Source organism: Pecten maximus, chromosome 3, assembly GCF_902652985.1.
Source record: "Pecten maximus chromosome 3, xPecMax1.1, whole genome shotgun sequence".
NCBI classification, from domain to species: Eukaryota; Metazoa; Mollusca; class Bivalvia; order Pectinida; family Pectinidae; genus Pecten; species Pecten maximus.
In genome coordinates this window covers 22,290,045-22,311,365 of record NC_047017.1, presented here as the reverse complement: position 1 = coordinate 22,311,365, position 21,321 = coordinate 22,290,045, and the positions used below count along the sequence as shown (strand labels likewise).

The following is a 21,321-nucleotide window of genomic DNA, read 5'->3' as shown; positions in this document are numbered from 1 at the left end:
TGATTCGTCCTGGGTTTATTTATTTAAAGGGTTTTACGTCCGCTTATTACGCCCTTTCAGCTGGCGATTATTTTAAAGCAGCTATGACCGAAATTGTGCTCGTAGGTGACCCCAAACCGTCAAGTGTACGAATCAACATTCATGTGGGAGGGACTATCATCGTATATAAGCCAACCGTCTTGCGTCATTAGTATAAATATGGGATGCCAAGTTAAATTCTTCTGGTTTTGTAAGCTATACAATAATGAAATGTGACAATTAATAGTTACGATATCAACTTTACACAGTCCACCCTCATCCTCGTTATCAAAATTAAATCTTTGGAAGAGTGCCATTTTTGTGGTGTTACAAAGCCTCGGACAAGGTTTATATGCAGTACGTAAGTGACGAGGCTCCAAGCATTGTTATGGCGAACCGTGTGTGAGGAAAAGCTTCCAGCACTATGCTTAATTCCATCATTAGATGTTATACAACATGTTGATATCAGTGTGTGTTTATGCTATCGGCATTTATAAACAATGACGTGAGAAATTATGCAAATTCTTTTATTACACACAAACAAGTCATAACTTGTAATAATTGATATAGTTCTCATGCAGTTAATGACCTAAGCACAGAATCGTTGTCTTATTAGAATGCCTTATTATATAACTGTTTTCACACCAAAGATTGACATGTACTATCGAAATCAAATCCGAAATTATTGTTTATGGATATAACTTAAAACCTAATATTGATTTTCCATTTGCTTATTTTTAACAAATGTGTATTTGTTCATTGAGTTTATTGTCATTTAATAAATCTTAAACATTTATATCGTATTCTATTCGATTTCCAGGTGATCCTTTCCATTCGAATTTGATTGACAATATCACAAGAAGGGTTCTACACCTGTATATCTTATTAGAATATTTTAATATTGAAATCATATTTAGATCCATAAGTAGTAGTGGGAAGTTTGAACAAAGTTTACTTATTATGTAGTTTTAGACATGTAGACAACGCGGTTAAGGAATAAGGTATCCGAGTCCCATGTTGACAAAACTAATAAAGTGTCTATTGTAGCATTGCAAAAAGTGTTAACAACGGCTATCTAAAATGTCATTTAAATGTCATAAGTATTATTAAAACAACATTCAATGTAGTGGTATCATTAAAGGTTAAGTCATGGTTAAAAAGTGCGCAAGCTGTTTGGATTACATAAGGATAAAAACTGATTGTATGACTTTCAAAATGTGTTCGGTATCTATAAATCTAATATAGCTTTTAGAAATCGTTCGAGGAAGATAGTTGAAACACTTTTCGACAATCTTAAGATATCAGATACATTTATATTAACAGTTCAAAGCTTATTATGTGTGATTTGCATTTTGATAGCAAACAGAAACGGTATGTAAAGATCTTACATTTTGGTAGTATTCAGAAACGGTATGTAAAGATATTACATTTTGGAAGTATAGAGAAACGGTATGTAAAGATATTGAATTTTGGTAGTATACAGAAACGGTATGTAAAGATATTACATTTTGGTAGCATATAGAAACGGTATGTAAAGATATTACATTTTGGTAGTATACAGAAACGGTATGTAAAGATATTACATTTTGGTAGTATACAGAAACGGTATGTAAAGATATTACATTTTGGTAGTATACAGAAACGGTATGTAAAGATATTACATTTTGGTAGTATACAGAAACGGTATGTAAAGATATTACATTTTGGTAGTATACAGAAACGGTATGTAAAGATATTACATTTTGGTAGTATACAGAAACGGTATGTAAAGATGTTACATTTTGGTAGTATACAGAAACGGTATGTAAAGATATTACATTTTGGTAGCATACAGAAACGGTATGTAAAGATATTACATTTTGGTAGTATACAGAAACGGTATGTAAAGATATTACATTTTGGTAGTATACAGAAACGGTATGTAAAGATATTACATTTTGGTAGCATATAGAAACGGTATGTAAAGATATTACATTTTGGTAGTATACAGAAACGGTATGTAAAGATATTACATTTTGGTAGTATACAGAAACGGTATGTAAAGATATTACATTTTGGTAGTATACAGAAACGGTATGTAAAGATATTACATCTGGTAGCATACAGAAACGGTATCTAAACATATTACATTTTGAAATTATATTCCAGGGTTAAATCAAATCTGATAAAGCCATCAATTGTACAAGACTAAAGTTAAAGGACACTGTCTATGACAATCCCATTACGCATGTAGAAACATCGACAATGTGTAACAATCTTTACTACAAATATACTCAAATCATGCTGGGGGCGTGAGTACTGTATCAGGACATATCACGTATGATGGCAACAAGCTCTTTAAACATTAGACTAGGTTATTCAATATGATAATCAACATTAATATTATCTAAAACTTTATAATTCTCTTCTACATAACCCAATAGAATAAACAACACAAATACAACAACTGTATTCCACAGCGACATAGGCACTGGCTGACGAATAAAAACATTTGACTAGGTTATTCAATATGATAATCAACATTAATATTATCTAAAACTTTATAATTCTCTTCTTCATAACCCAATAGAATAAACAACACAAATACAACAACTGTATATCACAGCGATAATAGGCACTGGCTGACGAATAAAAACATTTGACTAGGTTATTCAATATGATAATCAACATTAATATTATCTAAAACTTTATAATTCTCTTCTACATAACCCAATAGAATGAACAACACAACTACAACAACTGTATTTCACAGCGATAATAGGCACTGGCTGACGAACAAAAACATTTGACTAGGTTATTCAATATGATAATCAACATTAATATTATCTAAAACTTTATAATTATATTAATGTTGTAGTAAGGAGGACAAGTTAAATATGATCCCAATGGTTTCAGAGACGTTACCTAATTTCATTCAAATCACTCTTTCTAAATAGAATATACTCGGTCATATATACTCGGTCATAGCACTATATAGCACCAAAATGTATCACTATCTGTCTGGACTAACATTGAATCTGAATTTTGTTGGGTTTTTTTGTTGTTTTTTTTTCAAAAAAAATCTATTAAATCGAATGGTTTAATGGGAATTTGGAAACATATTCCCTCTTGGGTTACATCCAGTCCAGACATTGATGTACTTATAATTTGCTAATTAACATGTTAGAACTGCGAAAATTAAACAGATATTATCAAGTTTTTATTAATTTTCATACGAATGTATAATATTACATTGACAGTGGTCCATGAGAATAAAGAATATCTATGATTAGATTAGTTGATTTCTAATGTAATTATTGAAATATGAATTCCTGTCGAATATTCAACATAAAGTGTACCTTATGAAGGATTCGCAAAAGTCATAGAAATGAGTAATAATCTTAGATAGTAATAACGTATTAAGTGATACAATTCAGATTCGGAAACAACTTTATTAACGTCTTGATCAGTCTCCATGTCTCTAAGTCAAACACTTTATGCCTGTAGCGTCTTTTCTTAAAACATAAATATATTTTATTTTATTTCTTTTTCTTTTTTAGTGACGTTTTCACAGAGATTTAAATCATTCTGTAAAGGTAATCGTCTTGTTGCAGTATATAAAGAGATTAGTAGATGGTGTGGGTGTTGTCTAAGGACCAGTAACCAGGAAGCGCTACCATAAAATGATATATATTTCGCCAAGTTTTTATAGAAAATAAAAGGAAGCTAATTTATTATTTATGTTCACGAAAACTTAAAATTACAAGTGATAACAACAAAAGTTTGGTGGGAGTTTTAAGTTTAAGGAAATTATTCTGGTAAAGTTAATATTTGTTTTTCTTCATATTACCGGGAAATGTGCCTTAATCATATAATATTTCGTAAACAAGCGAGCAACTTATTTTGGATAATTTGATTGGTTAATTTTTGGCGTTGAATTTAAATAGATTTCCGTGCATGTGTATTGTAAGACCAATTTCACAACACAGCGACTTTCCACCACTATAATTTTACATTAACGTTATTCTTTGTATTCTACTCTGCTTGAAGGATTATTATAACCCCAGTTGGACGAACTATAAGGAGTAGGATATGTTACGGTTATCCATGTAAATACTTAATGTAAATTTCATTTCTCTTTTAATCAATGTTATGTAATCGTGTGCACTTTACTATTAATATTAAATATCACCTTCGGTGGTCATTTTCAATATCCATATGTATTTTGTTAGTTTAGAGCTAGAGGAACATAACAAATCAATATGCTTATTCGCGTAGATGGCCATCTAAAATGGAAATATTCGTACAGATAAAAATATCATCTATTTTGCAAATCATCGTTCGGGAGTCAAAGCCTTGTAACTGCAAAACACAAACTTATCACTGAAACTGTATACTGTACTGGCAGTTAAAATGGTTTCACAACAGTTTATCTGCAACATTTCCGCGGAACTGAATGTAAAACCACTAATATCTACTTTCGAGATCCCTAACACGGACTGTGACTCACAACACGGTGCCAAAACCCCTTACCAACAAAACATACAAAAATGTCTCTTACTTCTGTCAGTGTTTGTATTTTTATAGATGTTTCAAAATGAAATATTAAACAATAATAGCCATTATTCTTGTTATTCTTATTTCTTGTGAAAGCTGCAAATGGTCAATTCCGGTGCAGATATAAGCTTTGTCAGGCTTATATCATGGCCAATGAAAATTCGTGTTTTTGATCACATGATGAAAATGAAACTTTCCATTGGCTGATATATACAATCTTTTGAGACATGATGTAGAAGGGCGGGATCTGTTGGGATATGGTCATATTTTGAATCGATTGTGTTGACAATATTTTATCTAACTATGCAATAGAATCAACTGGTGATATCGTCAATATGTCGTATGACAGACATCGAGTGACATTTGACCCAAATCTCGTGTAAAATATAATGGCCGCATTTCAGAGTATTTCCCTAACAGAATCGGTCTCTTTCAAGGGGAAATTTTATCGCCAATTTTGTATAGTCTTTTCGCAAATGATTGTGAAACCAACTTCATCAATGAAAACTGTCCATCTATTGAATTGGGTATGATATCTATAATTGTATTAATGTACGCCGATGACTCGGTTCTAATTGCAGAATCACCGAGCGCTTTGCAATCAATGCTCGATGCAATGTTTACATATAATGATAAATGGAAACTCAAACTTAATGTTCAGAAAACAAAAATTGTAATATTTCGGAATGGTGGACGCTTAGAAGAAGATGAGAAATGGTTTTATAATAAGGTAGAAATTAAAGTTGTGAACGAATTTAACTACCTTGGTATGCTTTTTAACTATAATGGCAAATTTAATAAAACACAGCAACATGCCGCAGAAAAGGGGAGAAAAGCGTATTTCAGACTTATGAATAAAAGGAAAAACCATTATTTTAATATAGAAACGATATGTTCAGTTTTTGATACCTACGTTACCAGTGTTTTAAGTTATGCTAGTGAAGTGTAGGGTTTTCACAAAGCTACCGAGGTTGAAAAAGTACACTCACTGTTTTGTAAAAAAAAGTCTAGGTGTTTCGAAAAGTACTAGTCACGATTTAGTTTATTTTGAATTAGGCAGATTACCTATGTATATAGTTAGAAAATTGAAAATTTTGAAATACTGGACTAAAATTAAAGATACTGATAACTGTGTGTTGAGAGCATGCTATGAACACAGGTTACTAAATAATGATGAGTTGATAGTGAATATTAAACTAGAACTAGATAAACTAGGATTAGGGTATTTATGGAACAGCACTCTTGATAGTAAAATTACTTACAAATTAATCGAAAGCAAATTCCAAGAAATTCATATTCAAGAACTGCTATGTAATATTCGAAATTCTCCAAAAGGTTATTTATATCAACATTTGATAGACAATTTTGGCTTGCAATTTTATCTAAGGAAACCTATCGATACAAGAAGTGCATATCAAAAATTAGATTATCATCACATCAGCTATATATAGAGAGTGGAAGATACAGGAATGTAACGAGAGAAAATAGGAGATGTACATTATGCAATAATATTGATATTGAGGATGAGTTCCATTTTATTTTAAAATGTTCTTTTTACATAGACTTACGTACTAAATATTTGAAACAATACTATTATCGTAGACCTAGCGTTTTTAAACTTATTCAACTCATGAGTGTGAAAAATGTCAAAGAGTTAAGTAATCTTGGAAAATTTATTATTATTTAAACGAAGGTCAGAAGCATTATAAGTAAATACTTGTTGTGTTCGTTTCAAATAGTATATTTCATTTCTATTGAGATGTATTGATGTAATGTTTATTCCAGTCGGAACAACAAGTACTGCAGACTGTACACATAAATATCTATCTATATGCAAAGTATACATATCGGTGTCTTTCACAATATTTGTGTAATACTTTGACTCAAAGAATACTTGAATAATTAATAAGAACATATATTTAATAAGAACATATATTTAAAATTGTGTTTACGTCGCGATCGATCACTCTCCAAATGTGAAATTATGTTTATTACATGTTCATTAATGTCAATTAACTATGTAAACCTTTGGGCTGTAAGGCCCCTGGAATAAAGTTGAATTGAATTGAATTGACCCCATTTTAATGACATCTCACAATACAGAGGCGACCATGAATATTAGAGAATACATTTACGTTGCATGTTTTATCAATAGATGTTCGTGTATTGTGAAAATTTGAAATTTTATCCACGATAACATTATATTGTTCTATAAATGTCGACATGGATCCAGTTTACAGTTCATGTCGAATTGTTAGTTAGTTGAAGTTACCGCCTACATGACTTCTCCTGCTATACCTTAGTCGAAGTTCTCATGGTATGAGAGAGTAACACACGCAGGGGGGTTTGACATTGGTATTTAACATAAGCACAATGACCTAGTTTTTCGTCATAAAATCATTAAAGTTAAAAAGATAAATGCGGAATTAAGACAAATTGAACATATAATGAAAGGAATCATTTGTTTCACTATATACGCTTTATTTTCAAAGTTCTGCAGTTTTCATTTTCTATACCTTCATTATATAGGCTCTTGTTACTTTATAATCACAGTTTCATTCACAAAATCATTACTTAACGCAGATAATATGAGATCATTTAGAAAATTTTAATGTCAGCAACTATAAAGTAAACCTCTCCATGTTGATTTGATTTTCGTTGGATTACAAATAAAAGCAAAATATTGTGTACATTTGTTTTATTGGGCTATGCTACATTGTATAAAAACGCATTTCTGGTACACATTGATTACATATATACATATGGGGTATGTCGTCACACGATATCTTTAAGAATAGACCACTGATCCTCCGTGGATGTGGAAGAAACAGCAGCAGCAACAGTAGTCGCGGTTACTACCGATTCCGCAGCCAAAAGATCGTCTTTCACTCGATTTGCTAGTGGAAACTTTCTATTTGACCGTGGGCATTCCATGTTGAAGTCGTCTAAGGGAAGCGCCCACATCATAGCACCACCAAAACCCTCACTGATCAACCAGGCAACCTGTTTAACAGGGAGAAACAGTGGTTATATTTCACATATGCAATGCAGAGTTGGATCAATAATCCAGGTATGACACATTTTTATATGAGAAACAACCATTGGATACATTTCATGAAATGGTTGCAAAACAATAAACTGAAATGATGAGTGCCTCTCATGAATCGGACATGAGAGTGAAAACAAAGAAATGTATCAGTTAATATGTTACAAGAATTACACAGGAGGCTTTAGCCTGGCTCTCTGTCTCTAGAATATTAAAATCATAAAATATATTGACCTTTATGATTTTGGTATCTAGGATATGTTTGATTCTTAAGTTTCAAACTAGGAGTGATAATGTAGTATAAACATTAAGTGGAGCAATTTTAACAAAAAAATGAGGGGCTGATGGCCAGTTAAAGATATCAATGAATAGTAATAACTGCCAGGAACTAAAATGCGCTTACAGTAAATATGTTAAACAAAAATGTCAGTATAAGAAAATATATACATATATAAATTATATTACTATTTATTTACATTCCTTACCTATAAACCATAACCTGATGTCGAAATAGTCATTCATTTTGTTAACTCTTTATACAAGAATCACATAAAACTATAGTTAACATTCATCAATTGTTAATTAGTTAATGTCTTATCTATTGTTTTAGTATTTTCAACACTGATTCTTATTTTGAGAACGTGACCTAGATTTACACGTCAAGTCAAGGCGCTTATCCTTCGAGATCATAATATCATAGTGAGCGATATTCCCTATTGTTTTAGAAGTACAATATAGAGTCATGTGTAATATCCAGTATATCTAAACGTGGACCTTCGTTAAACCTCGCCAACACTAGAAGATAACGAAGAGTTTGTGTACTAACCTTGTTTGCTATACTCTCTTCATCATCGTAGCCGATCCATTGGTTACCATTGACGTAGTAGGGTTCGCCTGCCTCCCGGTATGCCTGTCCTCCTCGGGATAGCAGCATACAAACCTTAACATACATGCTAACGTCATAAACGGGCAGTTTTAAATACGGTTATGGCATGTGCCTAATATTCCAAATGATTATCTAAAATATGCGATTTCAGTGTAACAATTGCAATGGTGAGAAGATTTTGCTTCTTTTTTTTTTAATTCGACAGTTCAAATGTTCACTAAATTAAACCACATAAATGCTCTATTAATATTTTGTACGGCGTAACCTTAATTCATAATATCATACACACACCACCTATCTAAATATGAAAAATTCACAAAGAATTAGCATGCCTCATTCTACTTTTGTATTTATACCTCATAGTATGCAACGTAGCCAGACTCTCTCGTAAATGGACCAGGCCGGTTAGGTCCCTTCGTTTTCGCTCCAAATCCGTTGTCTTTGGGATCTTTCAGTGTAAAGCCCCGACCGTAGAAAGAGAGCCCTATGTTTATCTGTTCTTTTGGCGCACCAAGCAGAACCCAGTAACGAGCAGCCCAGTCCTGTGACAACATAAAATCCGAGCCCCTTTACTGTCAAATGTTGCATATTTATTAGTTTAATTTATCTTTACGAAAACTGAAAACATATATAAGCAACGTCTCTAATGATTTGATTTCATGTCTTTTATATGCATTGTGTTGTTCCGCTGTACATGCTTATCTGTGGAAAGTAAGGAGAAAGGATCCTTAATCATTACTATGTTTGAAAACAAAGAGATAATAAATCGAGGCTGTATTGATTGGTCGATTTTGTAAGGAACGCATATGCATAAAGTAGTGCCACTTCAGTCTTTGCGTCATTTCTTGATAGAAAGTCTTCAGACAATTACACACGGTCACTTTTTTCATCCGCTTAGCATTTTCTCAAAGTTATTTTTGATTCACTCAGTGGTATGTAATTGTTGAAGTTTTTTTATTATCCCATTAAATGTCCCCTGTGGTGGTCATTTTCATTAGCAATACTATTTTTGTTGTTTTGAGATAGAGGAACCTAACGACATTTACTTGGGTGAACTTAATTCTTAGCGCAACCTGAATCCACGTTAACGTGCAAGGTTCATTGAATCCACGTTAACGTACATGGTTCATTGAATCATCCACGTAAACGTATATGGTTCAATGAATCCACGTAAATGTGCATGGTTCATTGAATCCACGAAAAACTACATTTTGCATTGAATACACGTAAACGTACATTGTGTATCGAGTACATACACGCTAAGCCAACATTTACTTTAAAATTTGTTTTTAACAAACGTACGATATCGAGATAAACATCTTCTGCATTTTCGCTATTGTAGCCTCTGTCGAATAACAATGAGTGGTGACCGGTGTACATAAGCCAGCTTCCGTGTAAGTCATAGCTCATCAGGTTGATGAAGTCCACGTACCTAATAATAAAACATAGTTTTAATTAGTTTATATCATTTGATCAAAGGAACCTGCTTTGTGTTTATACTTAAGTGAAACATTAATGAAGGTCGATGTAATAGCACAAACATAGAAATGAAATCTACTTTCGATCTTTGTATCAGAGAGATGTTTTTTTGTTTGCTTTCTTCTTTTCCCCTGATATGAAAATCTCCACACATCAAAAATATCAATCTTTAGTCATAAATGAAACAACAAACAAATGCTATATACTCTAGTTTATATATGGGCAAAGAAGTAATTCTAACAGTGTGGACAATGAAAAATGTCAATCCGCCCCTTTATCAAGACACAGGGAATACAAATGCAATCACATGATATATAAACAGAACTAGAATATACAATAAGATACAGTAAGCGTGGGCCGAAGGCGGTGGCTATAGAGTGACACGCACAGACAACATGGCTTTGTACATGTCACTCTATGAGGTCTGTACACGTCACACCATGATGTTCTGTACACGTCACTCTATGAGGCTCTGTACACGTCACTCTATGAGGCTCTGTACGTGTCACTCTATGAGGCTTTGTACTTGTCACTCTATGAGACTCTGTACACGTCACTCTATGAGGTTCTGTATATGTCACTCTATGAGGCTCTGTATATGTCACTCTATGAGGCTCTGTACTTGTCACTCTATGAGGCTCTGTACACGTCACTCTATGAGGCTCTGTACACGTCACTCTATGAGTCTATGTACATGTCACTCTATGAGGTCTGTACACGTCACACCATGATGTTCTGTACACGTCACTCTATGAGGCTCTGTACACGTCACTCTATGAGGTTCTGTACATGTCACTCTATGAGACTCTGTACACGTCACTCTATGAGGTTCTGTACACGTCACTCTATGAGGCTCTGTACATGTCACTCTATGAGACTCTGTACATGTCACTATATGAGGCTCTGTACACGTCACTCGATGAGGCTCTGTACACGTCACTCTATGAGGCTCTGTACATGTCACTCTATGAGGCTCTGTATATGTCACTCTATGAGGCTATGTACACGTCACTCTATGAGGCTCTGTACATGTGACTGTGAGGTTCTGTACGTGTCACTCTATGAGGCTCTGTACATGTCACTCTATGAGGCTCTGTACATGTCACTCTATGAGGCTCTGTACATGTCACTCTATGAGGCTCTGTACATGTGACTCTGTGAGGTTCTGTACACGTCACTCTATGAGGCTCTGTACACGTCACTCTATGAGGCTCTGTACACGTCACTCTATGAGGTTCTGTACACGTCACTCTATGAGGTTCTGTACACGTCATTATATGAGGCTCTGTACATGTCACTCTATGAGGCTCTGTACATGTCACTCTATGAGGCTCTGTACATGTGACTCTGTGAGGTTCTGTACACGTCACTCTATGAGGCTCTGTACACGTCACTCTATGAGGCTCTGTACACGTCACTCTATGAGGCTCTGTACACGTCACTCTATGAGGTTCTGTACATGTCACTCTATGAGGCTCTGTATATGTCACTCTATGAGGCTCTGTACATGTGACTGTGAGGCTCTGTACACGTCATTATATGAGGCTCTGTACACGTCACTCTATGAGGCTATGTACATGTCACTCTATGAGGCTCTGTACATGTCACTCTATGAGGCTCTGTACGTGTCACTCTATGAGGTTCTGTATATGTCACTCTATGAGGCTCTGTATATGTCACTCTATGAGGCTCTGTACATGTGACTGTGAGGCTCTGTACATGTCACTCTATGAGGCCTTGTACACGTCACTCTATGAGGCTCTGTACGTGTCACTTTATGAGGCTCGGTACATGTCACTCTATGAGGCTCTGTACACGTCACTCTATGAGGCTATGTACATGTCACTCTATGAGGCTCTGTACACGTCACTCTATGAGGCTCTGTACGTGTCACTCTATGAGGCTCGGTACATGTCACTCTATGAGGCCTTGTACATGTCACTCTATGAGGCTCTGTACATGTCACTCTATGAGGTTCTGTATATGTCACTCTATGAGGTTCTGTACACGTCACTCTATGAGGCCTTGTACAAGTCACCCTATGAGGCTCTCTACATGTCACTTTATGAGGCTCTGTACACGTCACTATATGAGGCTCTGAATGTGTCACTCTATGAGGCTCTGTACGGGTCACTCTATGAGGCTCTGTACACGTCACTCTAGCCTCCGCCTTTTACTGCAGACTTACTTAGATATTGTTGGGACCTCATATGAGACGTCGATGATTTTTTTCGCCGCCCCTACTGCCACGGAGAGCAGCAGCCGTGGTTTTCTCGTCAATCTAGCTTCTCTGTCGTATGCCAGGCGTAGTTTCTATACAAAAAAATACTCGACATTTGAACGTCAACCTCAGAAATCAACATCTATTATAAAACATTATTTAATGAACCATGTTACCCAATTGATCTACACTGTAGATAAACTTTGTCGATAACGGTTGTCCATGACATAATATATTCTTTGCAATTTTGAGAATTATCAGACAACAGTTTTATCAATATTCCTTAACTTAAGAAAATTCCTTAACTTAAAATTTGCCATAGAATAGCATTACATTATTGAAGAGGATGGGAAATTTTAAGTTTAAGGGATTTCTTTAATTAAGGAACGTTGATGGACACCAACACGCCATTTTCTTACGCCATAGAATAGCATTACATTATTAAAGGGGATGGGAAATACAGTCATACCTTACAGAGGATTCCGAAATTATGTTTGTCGGTTGTAGCATTGGCCCCGGCACGTAGCGCTGGATATTCCCAGTCCAGATCCAGGCCATCGAATCTATATTTACGTAAGAACGGGATGGATTTCACGATGAACTTGTTCATTTTATTTGTTTTTGACACAGTAGCGGACCACTCAATACTTTCTTGGGTCCATCCCCCGACCGCAAGCATTGTCTTCAGTTTGGGGTTGACCTTTTTCAGGTCGTTTATTTCCTTGTACCTAGAAATAGTATCAAGATAACAAGTGCATCTGAATTTAATCCTAAATTGATAACGTAAAATTCAACGGGTGAAAATGAGATGAAATATGATACATATATATGTACTAAAGGACTGTAAAATAAAATTCAAGTGTATACGTAAAATTCAACGGGCGAAAATGAGATGGAATTCGATACTTATAGGTGTACTAAAGAACTGTAAAATAAAATTCACGTGTACACGTAAAATTCAATGGGCTAAAATAAGATGAAGTATGATAACTATAGATTCACTAATGAACTATGAAATAAAATTCTGTAAACTTGCAAGGACTTAGACGAAATATCTAGAAATAAAAATTTTAAGTGGATTAATTAAGTGCATGCAACTTCATATTCTTAAAACATTATAAGCATCTTGAATAATGGAATAATGATTGATGAAGCTATAGTTTTGGTTACATGATGATAATTAAACCAATTATGGCTACAACATTACGACCAACCTCGGGAAACCACAACCACCAATGAAGTGATGTAAGATAAAGGCTATAGTAAAATCTTTCTTTCTTTGCTTTCCCTCGACAGGATCTTTTCAAATGGGAAATTTGACCTCGGGTCTCAGGGAACATATTATGTCTCTCAATTCTGTATATTTTAACTTCAAATGTCAATCAAAATAGTTATCCATTTCCATTAGTTATTTTTGTAGTAGTCAAAAGGCCAGATATATCGATCAATCAGAGCAATTGGGTTATTCTGAGAACTAAGCTTATTCCATATGAAAACGTTGGACAATTTTTAACTCACAGATTTTCGTCACCATCATAAAAAGCCAGTTCACTTTTCTCGAGTTTGGCGAAGGAAAAAATAAGATGGGTGCACAAATGAGGATCGGTATGGTTAGGGAAGTATTGACCAAGTCCACGACGGTAGCGCGACCAGTTGGTATAGTAACATACACGGCGATATTCCGCGAACGCTGGAAATAAATAAAACATGGTCTGTCAATATACCATAGTCTACAACGAATTCATCATGACTTTCACTTCCAAAGGGTTCAACTCCATTACCATGAAAAAGATTACATTAAACATTACCATAACCTATCATCTCTATTCTAATGATCATATCAATATGGACAACACAAGTACATGTATATAAGAATGCTAATATATCGTGGTAATATCCCCTGTATGGGTAATACTTCCTGTATGTACTAGTACGACGGGGTAATACTTCCTGTATGTACTAGTATGACAGGGTTATACTTCCTGTACGTACTAGTATGACGGGGTAATACTTCCTGTATGTACTAGTACGACGGGGTAATACTTCCTGTATGTACTAGTACGACGGGGTAATACTTCCTGTATGTACTAGTACGACGGGGTAATACTTCCTGTATGTACTAGTACGAAGGGGTAATACTTCCTGTATGTACTAGTATGACGGGGTAATACTTCCTGTACGTACTAGTATGACGGGGTAATACTTCCTGTATGTACTAGTATGACAGGGTAATACTTCCTGTATGTACTAGTATGACGGGGTAATACTTCATGTATGTACTAGTATGACGGGGTAATACTTCCTGTATGTACTAGTATGACAGGGTAATACTTCCTGTATGTACTAGTATGACGGGGTAATACTTCTTGTACATACTAGTATGACAGGGTAATACTTCCTGTATGTACTAGTATGACGGGGTAATACTTCCTGTACGTACTAGTATGACGGGGTTATACTTCCTGTATGTACTAGTACGAAGGGGTAATACTTCCTGTACGTACGAGTATGACGAGGTAATACTTCCTGTACGTACAAGTATGACGGGGTAATACTTCCTGTATGTACTAGTACGACGGGGTAATACTTCCTGTATGTACTAGTACGACGGGGTAATACTTCCTGTATGTACTAGTACGACGGGGTAATACTTCCTGTATGTACTAGTACGAAGGGGTAATACTTCCTGTATGTACTAGTATGACGGGGTAATACTTCCTGTACGTACTAGTATGACGGGGTAATACTTCCTGTATGTACTAGTATGACAGGGTAATACTTCCTGTATGTACTAGTATGACGGGGTAATACTTCATGTATGTACTAGTATGACGGGGTAATACTTCCTGTATGTACTAGTATGACAGGGTAATACTTCCTGTATGTACTAGTATGACGGGGTAATACTTCTTGTACATACTAGTATGACGGGGTAATACTTCCTGTATGTACTAGTATGACGGGGTAATACTTCCTGTACGTACTAGTATGACGGGGTTATACTTCCTGTATGTACTAGTACGAAGGGGTAATACTTCCTGTACGTACGAGTATGACGAGGTAATACTTCCTGTACGTACAAGTATGACGGGGTAATACTTCCTGTATGTACTAGTACGACGGGGTAATACTTCCTGTATGTACTAGTACGACGGGGTAATACTTCCTGTATGTACTAGTACGACGGGGTAATACTTCCTGTATGTACTAGTATGACGGGGTAATACTTCCTGTACGTACTAGTATGACGGAGTTATACTTCCTGTATGTACTAGTATGACGGGGTAATACTTCCTGTACGTACTAGTATGACGGGGTTATACTTCCTGTACGTACTAGTATGACGGGGTAATACTTCCTGTATGTACTAGTATGACGGGGTAATACTTTTTGTACATACTAGTATGACAGGGTTATACTTCCTGTATGTACTAGTATGACGGGGTAATACTTCCTGTACGTACTAGTATGACGGGGTAATACTTCCTGTATGTACTAGTATGACAGGGTAATACTTCCTGTATGTACTAGTATGACGGGGTAATACTTCCTGTACGTACTAGTATGACGGTGTAATACTTCCTGTATGTACTAGTATGACAGGGTAATACTTCCTGTACGTACTAGTACGACGGGGTAATACTTCCTGTATGTACTAGTACGACGGGGTAATACTTCCTGTATGTACTAGTACGACGGGGTAATACTTCCTGTATGTACTAGTATGACGGGGTAATACTTCCTGTACGTACTAGTATGACGGAGTTATACTTCCTGTATGTACTAGTATGACGGGGTAATACTTCCTGTACGTACTAGTATGACGGGGTTATACTTCCTGTACGTACTAGTATGACGGGGTAATACTTCCTGTATGTACTAGTATGACGGGGTAATACTTTTTGTACATACTAGTATGACAGGGTTATACTTCCTGTATGTACTAGTATGACGGGGTAATACTTCCTGTACGTACTAGTATGACGGGGTAATACTTCCTGTATGTACTAGTATGACAGGGTAATACTTCCTGTATGTACTAGTATGACGGGGTAATACTTCCTGTACGTACTAGTATGACGGTGTAATACTTCCTGTATGTACTAGTATGACAGGGTAATACTTCCTGTACGTACTAGTATGACGGGGTAATACTTCCTGTACGTACTAGTATGACAGGGTAATACTTCCTGTATGTACTAGTATGATGTGGTAACATTTCCTGTACGTACTAGTATGACGGGGTAATACTTCCTGTATGTACTAGTATGACGGGGTTATACTTCCTGTATGTACAAGTATGACGGGGTAATACTTCTTGTACGTACAAGTATGACGGGGTAATACTTCTTGTACGTACAAGTATGACGGGGTAATACTTCCTGTTTGTACTAGTATGACCGGGTAATATTTCTTGTACGTACTAGTATGACGGGGTAATACTTACTGTACGTACTAGTATGACGGGGTAATACTTCATGTACGTACTAGTATGACAGGGTAATACTTCCTGTATGTACTAGTATGACGGGGTAATACTTCCTGTATGTACTAGTATGACGGGGTAATACTTCTTGTACATACTAGTATGACAGGGTAATACTTCCTGTATGTACTAGTATGATGTGGTAACATTTCCTGTACGTACTAGTATGACGGGGTAATACTTCCTGTACGTAATAGTATGACGGGGTTATACTTCCTGTACGTACAAGTATGACGGGGTAATACTTCCTGTATGTACTAGTATGACGGGGTTATACTTCCTGTACCTACTAGTATGACGGGGTTATACTTCCTGTACGTACTAGTATGACGGGGTAATACTTCCTGTACGTACTAGTATGACGGGGTTATACTTCCTGTACGTACAAGTATGACGGGATAATACTTCCTGTATGTACTAGTATGACGGGGTAATACTTCCTGTATGTACAAGTATGACGGGGTAATACTTCTTGTACGTACAAGTATGACGCGATAATACTTCCTGTATGTACTAGTATGACGGGGTAATACTTCCTGTATGTACAAGTATGACAGGGTAATACTTCTTGTACGTACAAGTATGACGGGGTAATACTTCCTGTATGTACTAGTATGACGGGGTAATACTTCTTGTACGTACAAGTATGACGGGGTAATACTTCCTGTTTGTACTAGTATGACGGAGTAATATTTCTTGTACGTACTAGTATGACGGGGTAATACTTACTGTACGTACTAGTATGACGGGGTAATACTTCATGTACGTACTAGTATGACGGGGTAATACTTCCTGTACATACTAGTATGACGGGGTAATACTTCCTGTACGTACTAGTATGACGGGATAATACTTCCTGTATGTACTAGTATGACGGGGAAATACTTCCTGTACGTTCAAGTGTGACGGGGTAATACTTCCTGTACGTACTAGTATGACGGGGTAATACTTCCTGTTTGTACTAGTATGACGGAGTAATATTTCTTGTACGTACAAGTATGACGGGTTAATACTTTTTGTACGTACTAGTATGACGGGGTAATACTTCCTGTACGTACTAGTATGACGGGGTAATACTTCCTGTACGTACTAGTATGACGGGGTAATACTTCCTGTATGTACTAGTATGATGGGGTAATATTCCCTGTATGTACTGGTATGCCGGGTTGTATCAATTGTATGTACTGGTATACCGGGTAATATTCCCTGTATGTACTGGTATACCGGGGTAATATTCCCTGTATGAACTGGTATACCGGGTGATATCAATTGTATGTACTGGTATACCGGGTAATATTCCATACACGTACTGGTATACCGGGTAATATTCCTTATACTACTGGTATACCGGGGTAATATTCCCTGTACATACTGGTATGCCGGGGTAATATTCCCGGTACATACTGGTATACCGGGGTCATATTCCCTGTACATACTGATATACCGGGGTAATATTCCCTGTACATACTGGTATACCGGGGTAATATTCCCTGTATGTACTGGTATGCCGGGGTAATATTCCCTGTATGTAGTGGTATACCGGGTAATATTCCCTGTACATACTGGTATACCGGGGTAATATTCCCTGTATGTACTAGTATACCGGGTAATATTCCCTGTATATACTGGTATACCAGGGTAATATTCCCTGTACATACTGGTATACCGGGGTCATATTCCCTGTATATACTGGTATACCGGGGTAATATTCCCTGTATGTACTGGTATACCGGGGTAATATTCCCTGTATGTACTGGTATACCGGGGTAATATTCCCTGTATGTACTGGTATATCGGGGTAATATTCTCTGTACATACTGGTATACTGGGGTAATATTCCCTGTATGTACTGGTATACCGGGGTAATATTCCCTGTATGTACTGGTATACCGGGTTAATATTCCCTGTACATACTGGTATACCGGGGTAATATTCCCTGTACATACTGGTATACCGGGGTAATATTCTGAGTACATACTGGTATACCGGGGTAATATTCCCTGTATGTACTGGTATATCGGGGTAATATTCTCTGTACATACTGGTATACTGGGGTAATATTCCCTGTATGTACTGGTATACCGGGGTAATATTCCCTGTATGTACTGGTATACCGGGGTAATATTCCCTGTACATACTGGTATACCGGGGTAATATTCCCTGTACATACTGGTATACCGGGGTAATATTCTGAGTACATACTGGTATACCGGGGTAATATTCCCTGTACATACTGGTATACCGGGGTCATATTCCCTGTACATACTGGTATACCGGGTAATATTCCCTGTATGTACTGGTATGCCGGGGTAATATTCCCTGTAAATACTGGTATACCGGGGTAATATTCCCTGTACTACTGGTATACCGGGGTAATATTCCCTGTATGTACTGGTATACCGGGGTAATATTCCCTGTACATACTGGTATACCGGGGTAATATTCCCTGTACATACTGGTATGCCGGGGTAATATTCCCTGTATGTACAGGTATACCGGGGTAATATTCCCTGTATGTACTGGTATACCAGGGTAATATTCCCTGTACATACTGGTATACCGGGGTAATATTCCCTGTATGTACTGGTATACCGGGGTAATATTCCCTGTTTGTACTGGTATACCGGGGTAATATTCCCTGAACATACTGGTATGCCGGGGTAATATTCCCTGTATGTACTGGTATACCGGGGTAATATTCCCTGTACATACTGGTATACCGGGGTATTATTCCCTGTACATACTGGTATGCCGGGGTAATATTCCCTGTACATACTGGTATACCGGGGTAATATTCCCTGTACATACTGGTATGCCGGGGTAATATTCCCTGTACATACTGGTATACCAGGGTAATATTCCCTGTACGTACTGGTATGCCGGGGTAATATTCCCTGTATGTACTGGTATACCGGGGTAATATTCCCTGTACATACTGGTATACCGGGGTAATATTCCCTATATGTACTGGTATACCGGGTAATATTCCCTGTACATACTGGTATACCGGGGTAATATTCCCTGTACATACTGGTATGCCGGGGTAATATTTCCTGTACATACTGGTATACCGGGGTAATATTCCCTGTACATACAGGTATACCTGGTAATATTCCCTGTACATACTGGTATACCTTGTAATATTCCCTGTATGTACTGGTATACCGGGTAATATTCCCTGTATGTACTGGTATACCGGGTAATATTCCCTGTACATACAGGTATACCTGGTAATATTCCCTGTATGTACTGGTATACCGGGTAATATTCCCTGTATGTACAGGTATATCGGGGTAATATTCCCTGTACATACTGGTATACCGGGGTAATATTCCCTGTATGTACTGGTATACAGGGTTAATATTCCCTGTACATACTGGTATACCGGGGTAATATTCCCTGTACATACTGGTATACCGGGGTAATATTCCCTGTACATACTGGTATACCGGGGTAATATTCCCTGTACATACTGGTATACCTGGTAATATTCCCTGTATGTACTGGTATACCGGGTAATATTCCCTGTATGTACTGGTATACAGGGTTAATATTCCCTGTACATACTGGTATACCGGGGTAATATTCCCTGTACATACTGGTATGCCGGGGTAATATTCCCTGTACATACTGGTATACCGGGGTAATATTCCCTGTACATACTGGTATACCGGGGTAATATTCCCTGTACATACTGGTATACCGGGGTAATATTCCCTGTACATACTGGTATACCGGGGTAATATTCCCTGTATGTACTGGTATACAGGGTTAATATTCCCTGTACATACTGGTATACCGGGGTAATATTCCCTGTACATACTGGTATGCCGGGGTAATATTCCCTGTACATACTGGTATACCGGGGTAATATTCCCTGTACATACCGGTATACCGGGGTTACATTCCCTGTATGTAGTGGTATGCCGGGTAATATTCCCGGTCCGTAATGCTAAATAGGGGTTATATTCCCTGTTAAGTCTGTGATATTGATGTAATGACGTACATTGTAAATGATTGTTTCCTGTAATGGTAATATATTACGAAGAAACGTACAAGCAGTGTTAGAGATATGTAAATACTATAAACAATATACTTACTGTAGCATGCTGAACATAAGACAATAGCAGCAATTAATATGTATATTTTCATCTCCATATCCAGAATACACGATCGGGTTCGCTGTAGATGTATATTTTGTTTGCACGTCTTCAGGCCGCCATAATATCACATGTACAGCCCGTTTAGTTGTTACATGGCGAGGACTTTCTCATTTGGATGTAAATGCCTTGGGCATTTGATTATTGTCTCCATATCTAATTGCTACAGAAATTTTAAGTGCTGATCAATTATGGACTTGTGTCCGTAACAGATCGGGAGGCCAGTATAGTGGGCGCTATTGTTTGTCCTGTGGGAATTTTGATGACATTATAACTCGAAAGCGTCAAATGTGAATAAAGCCTAACCTATAGTATATCAAATGTGAATAAAAACTAACCTATAGTATATCAAATGTGAATTAAGACTAAACTGCGGTATATCAAATGTGAATTAAGACTAAACTGCGGTATATCAAATGTGAATTAAGATTAATCTATTGTATATCAAATTTAAATTAAGACTAACTTATAGTATATCAAATGTTAATT

General features: G+C 36.6%; 1 protein-coding gene across 1 annotated transcript in view; it reads right to left on the bottom strand.

The window, feature by feature from the left end:
- Positions 1 to 20,902, bottom strand: part of LOC117322654 (probable chitinase 10) — a 34,550-nt gene extending 13,648 nt beyond the window's left edge. Inside the window, exons 1-8 of the mRNA XM_033877590.1 lie at positions 20,773 to 20,902; positions 13,705 to 13,876; positions 12,656 to 12,914; positions 12,154 to 12,278; positions 9,789 to 9,918; positions 8,843 to 9,028; positions 8,427 to 8,540; positions 7,332 to 7,557 (exon numbers count right to left, since the gene is read on the bottom strand). Of these exons, the coding sequence (XP_033733481.1) occupies positions 7,332 to 7,557; positions 8,427 to 8,540; positions 8,843 to 9,028; positions 9,789 to 9,918; positions 12,154 to 12,278; positions 12,656 to 12,914; positions 13,705 to 13,876; positions 20,773 to 20,830 (1,270 nt within the window). The 5' untranslated portion in view covers positions 20,831 to 20,902. The remainder of the gene's footprint in view (positions 1 to 7,331; positions 7,558 to 8,426; positions 8,541 to 8,842; positions 9,029 to 9,788; positions 9,919 to 12,153; positions 12,279 to 12,655; positions 12,915 to 13,704; positions 13,877 to 20,772) is intronic.
- Positions 20,903 to 21,321: the final 419 nt, after the last annotated feature.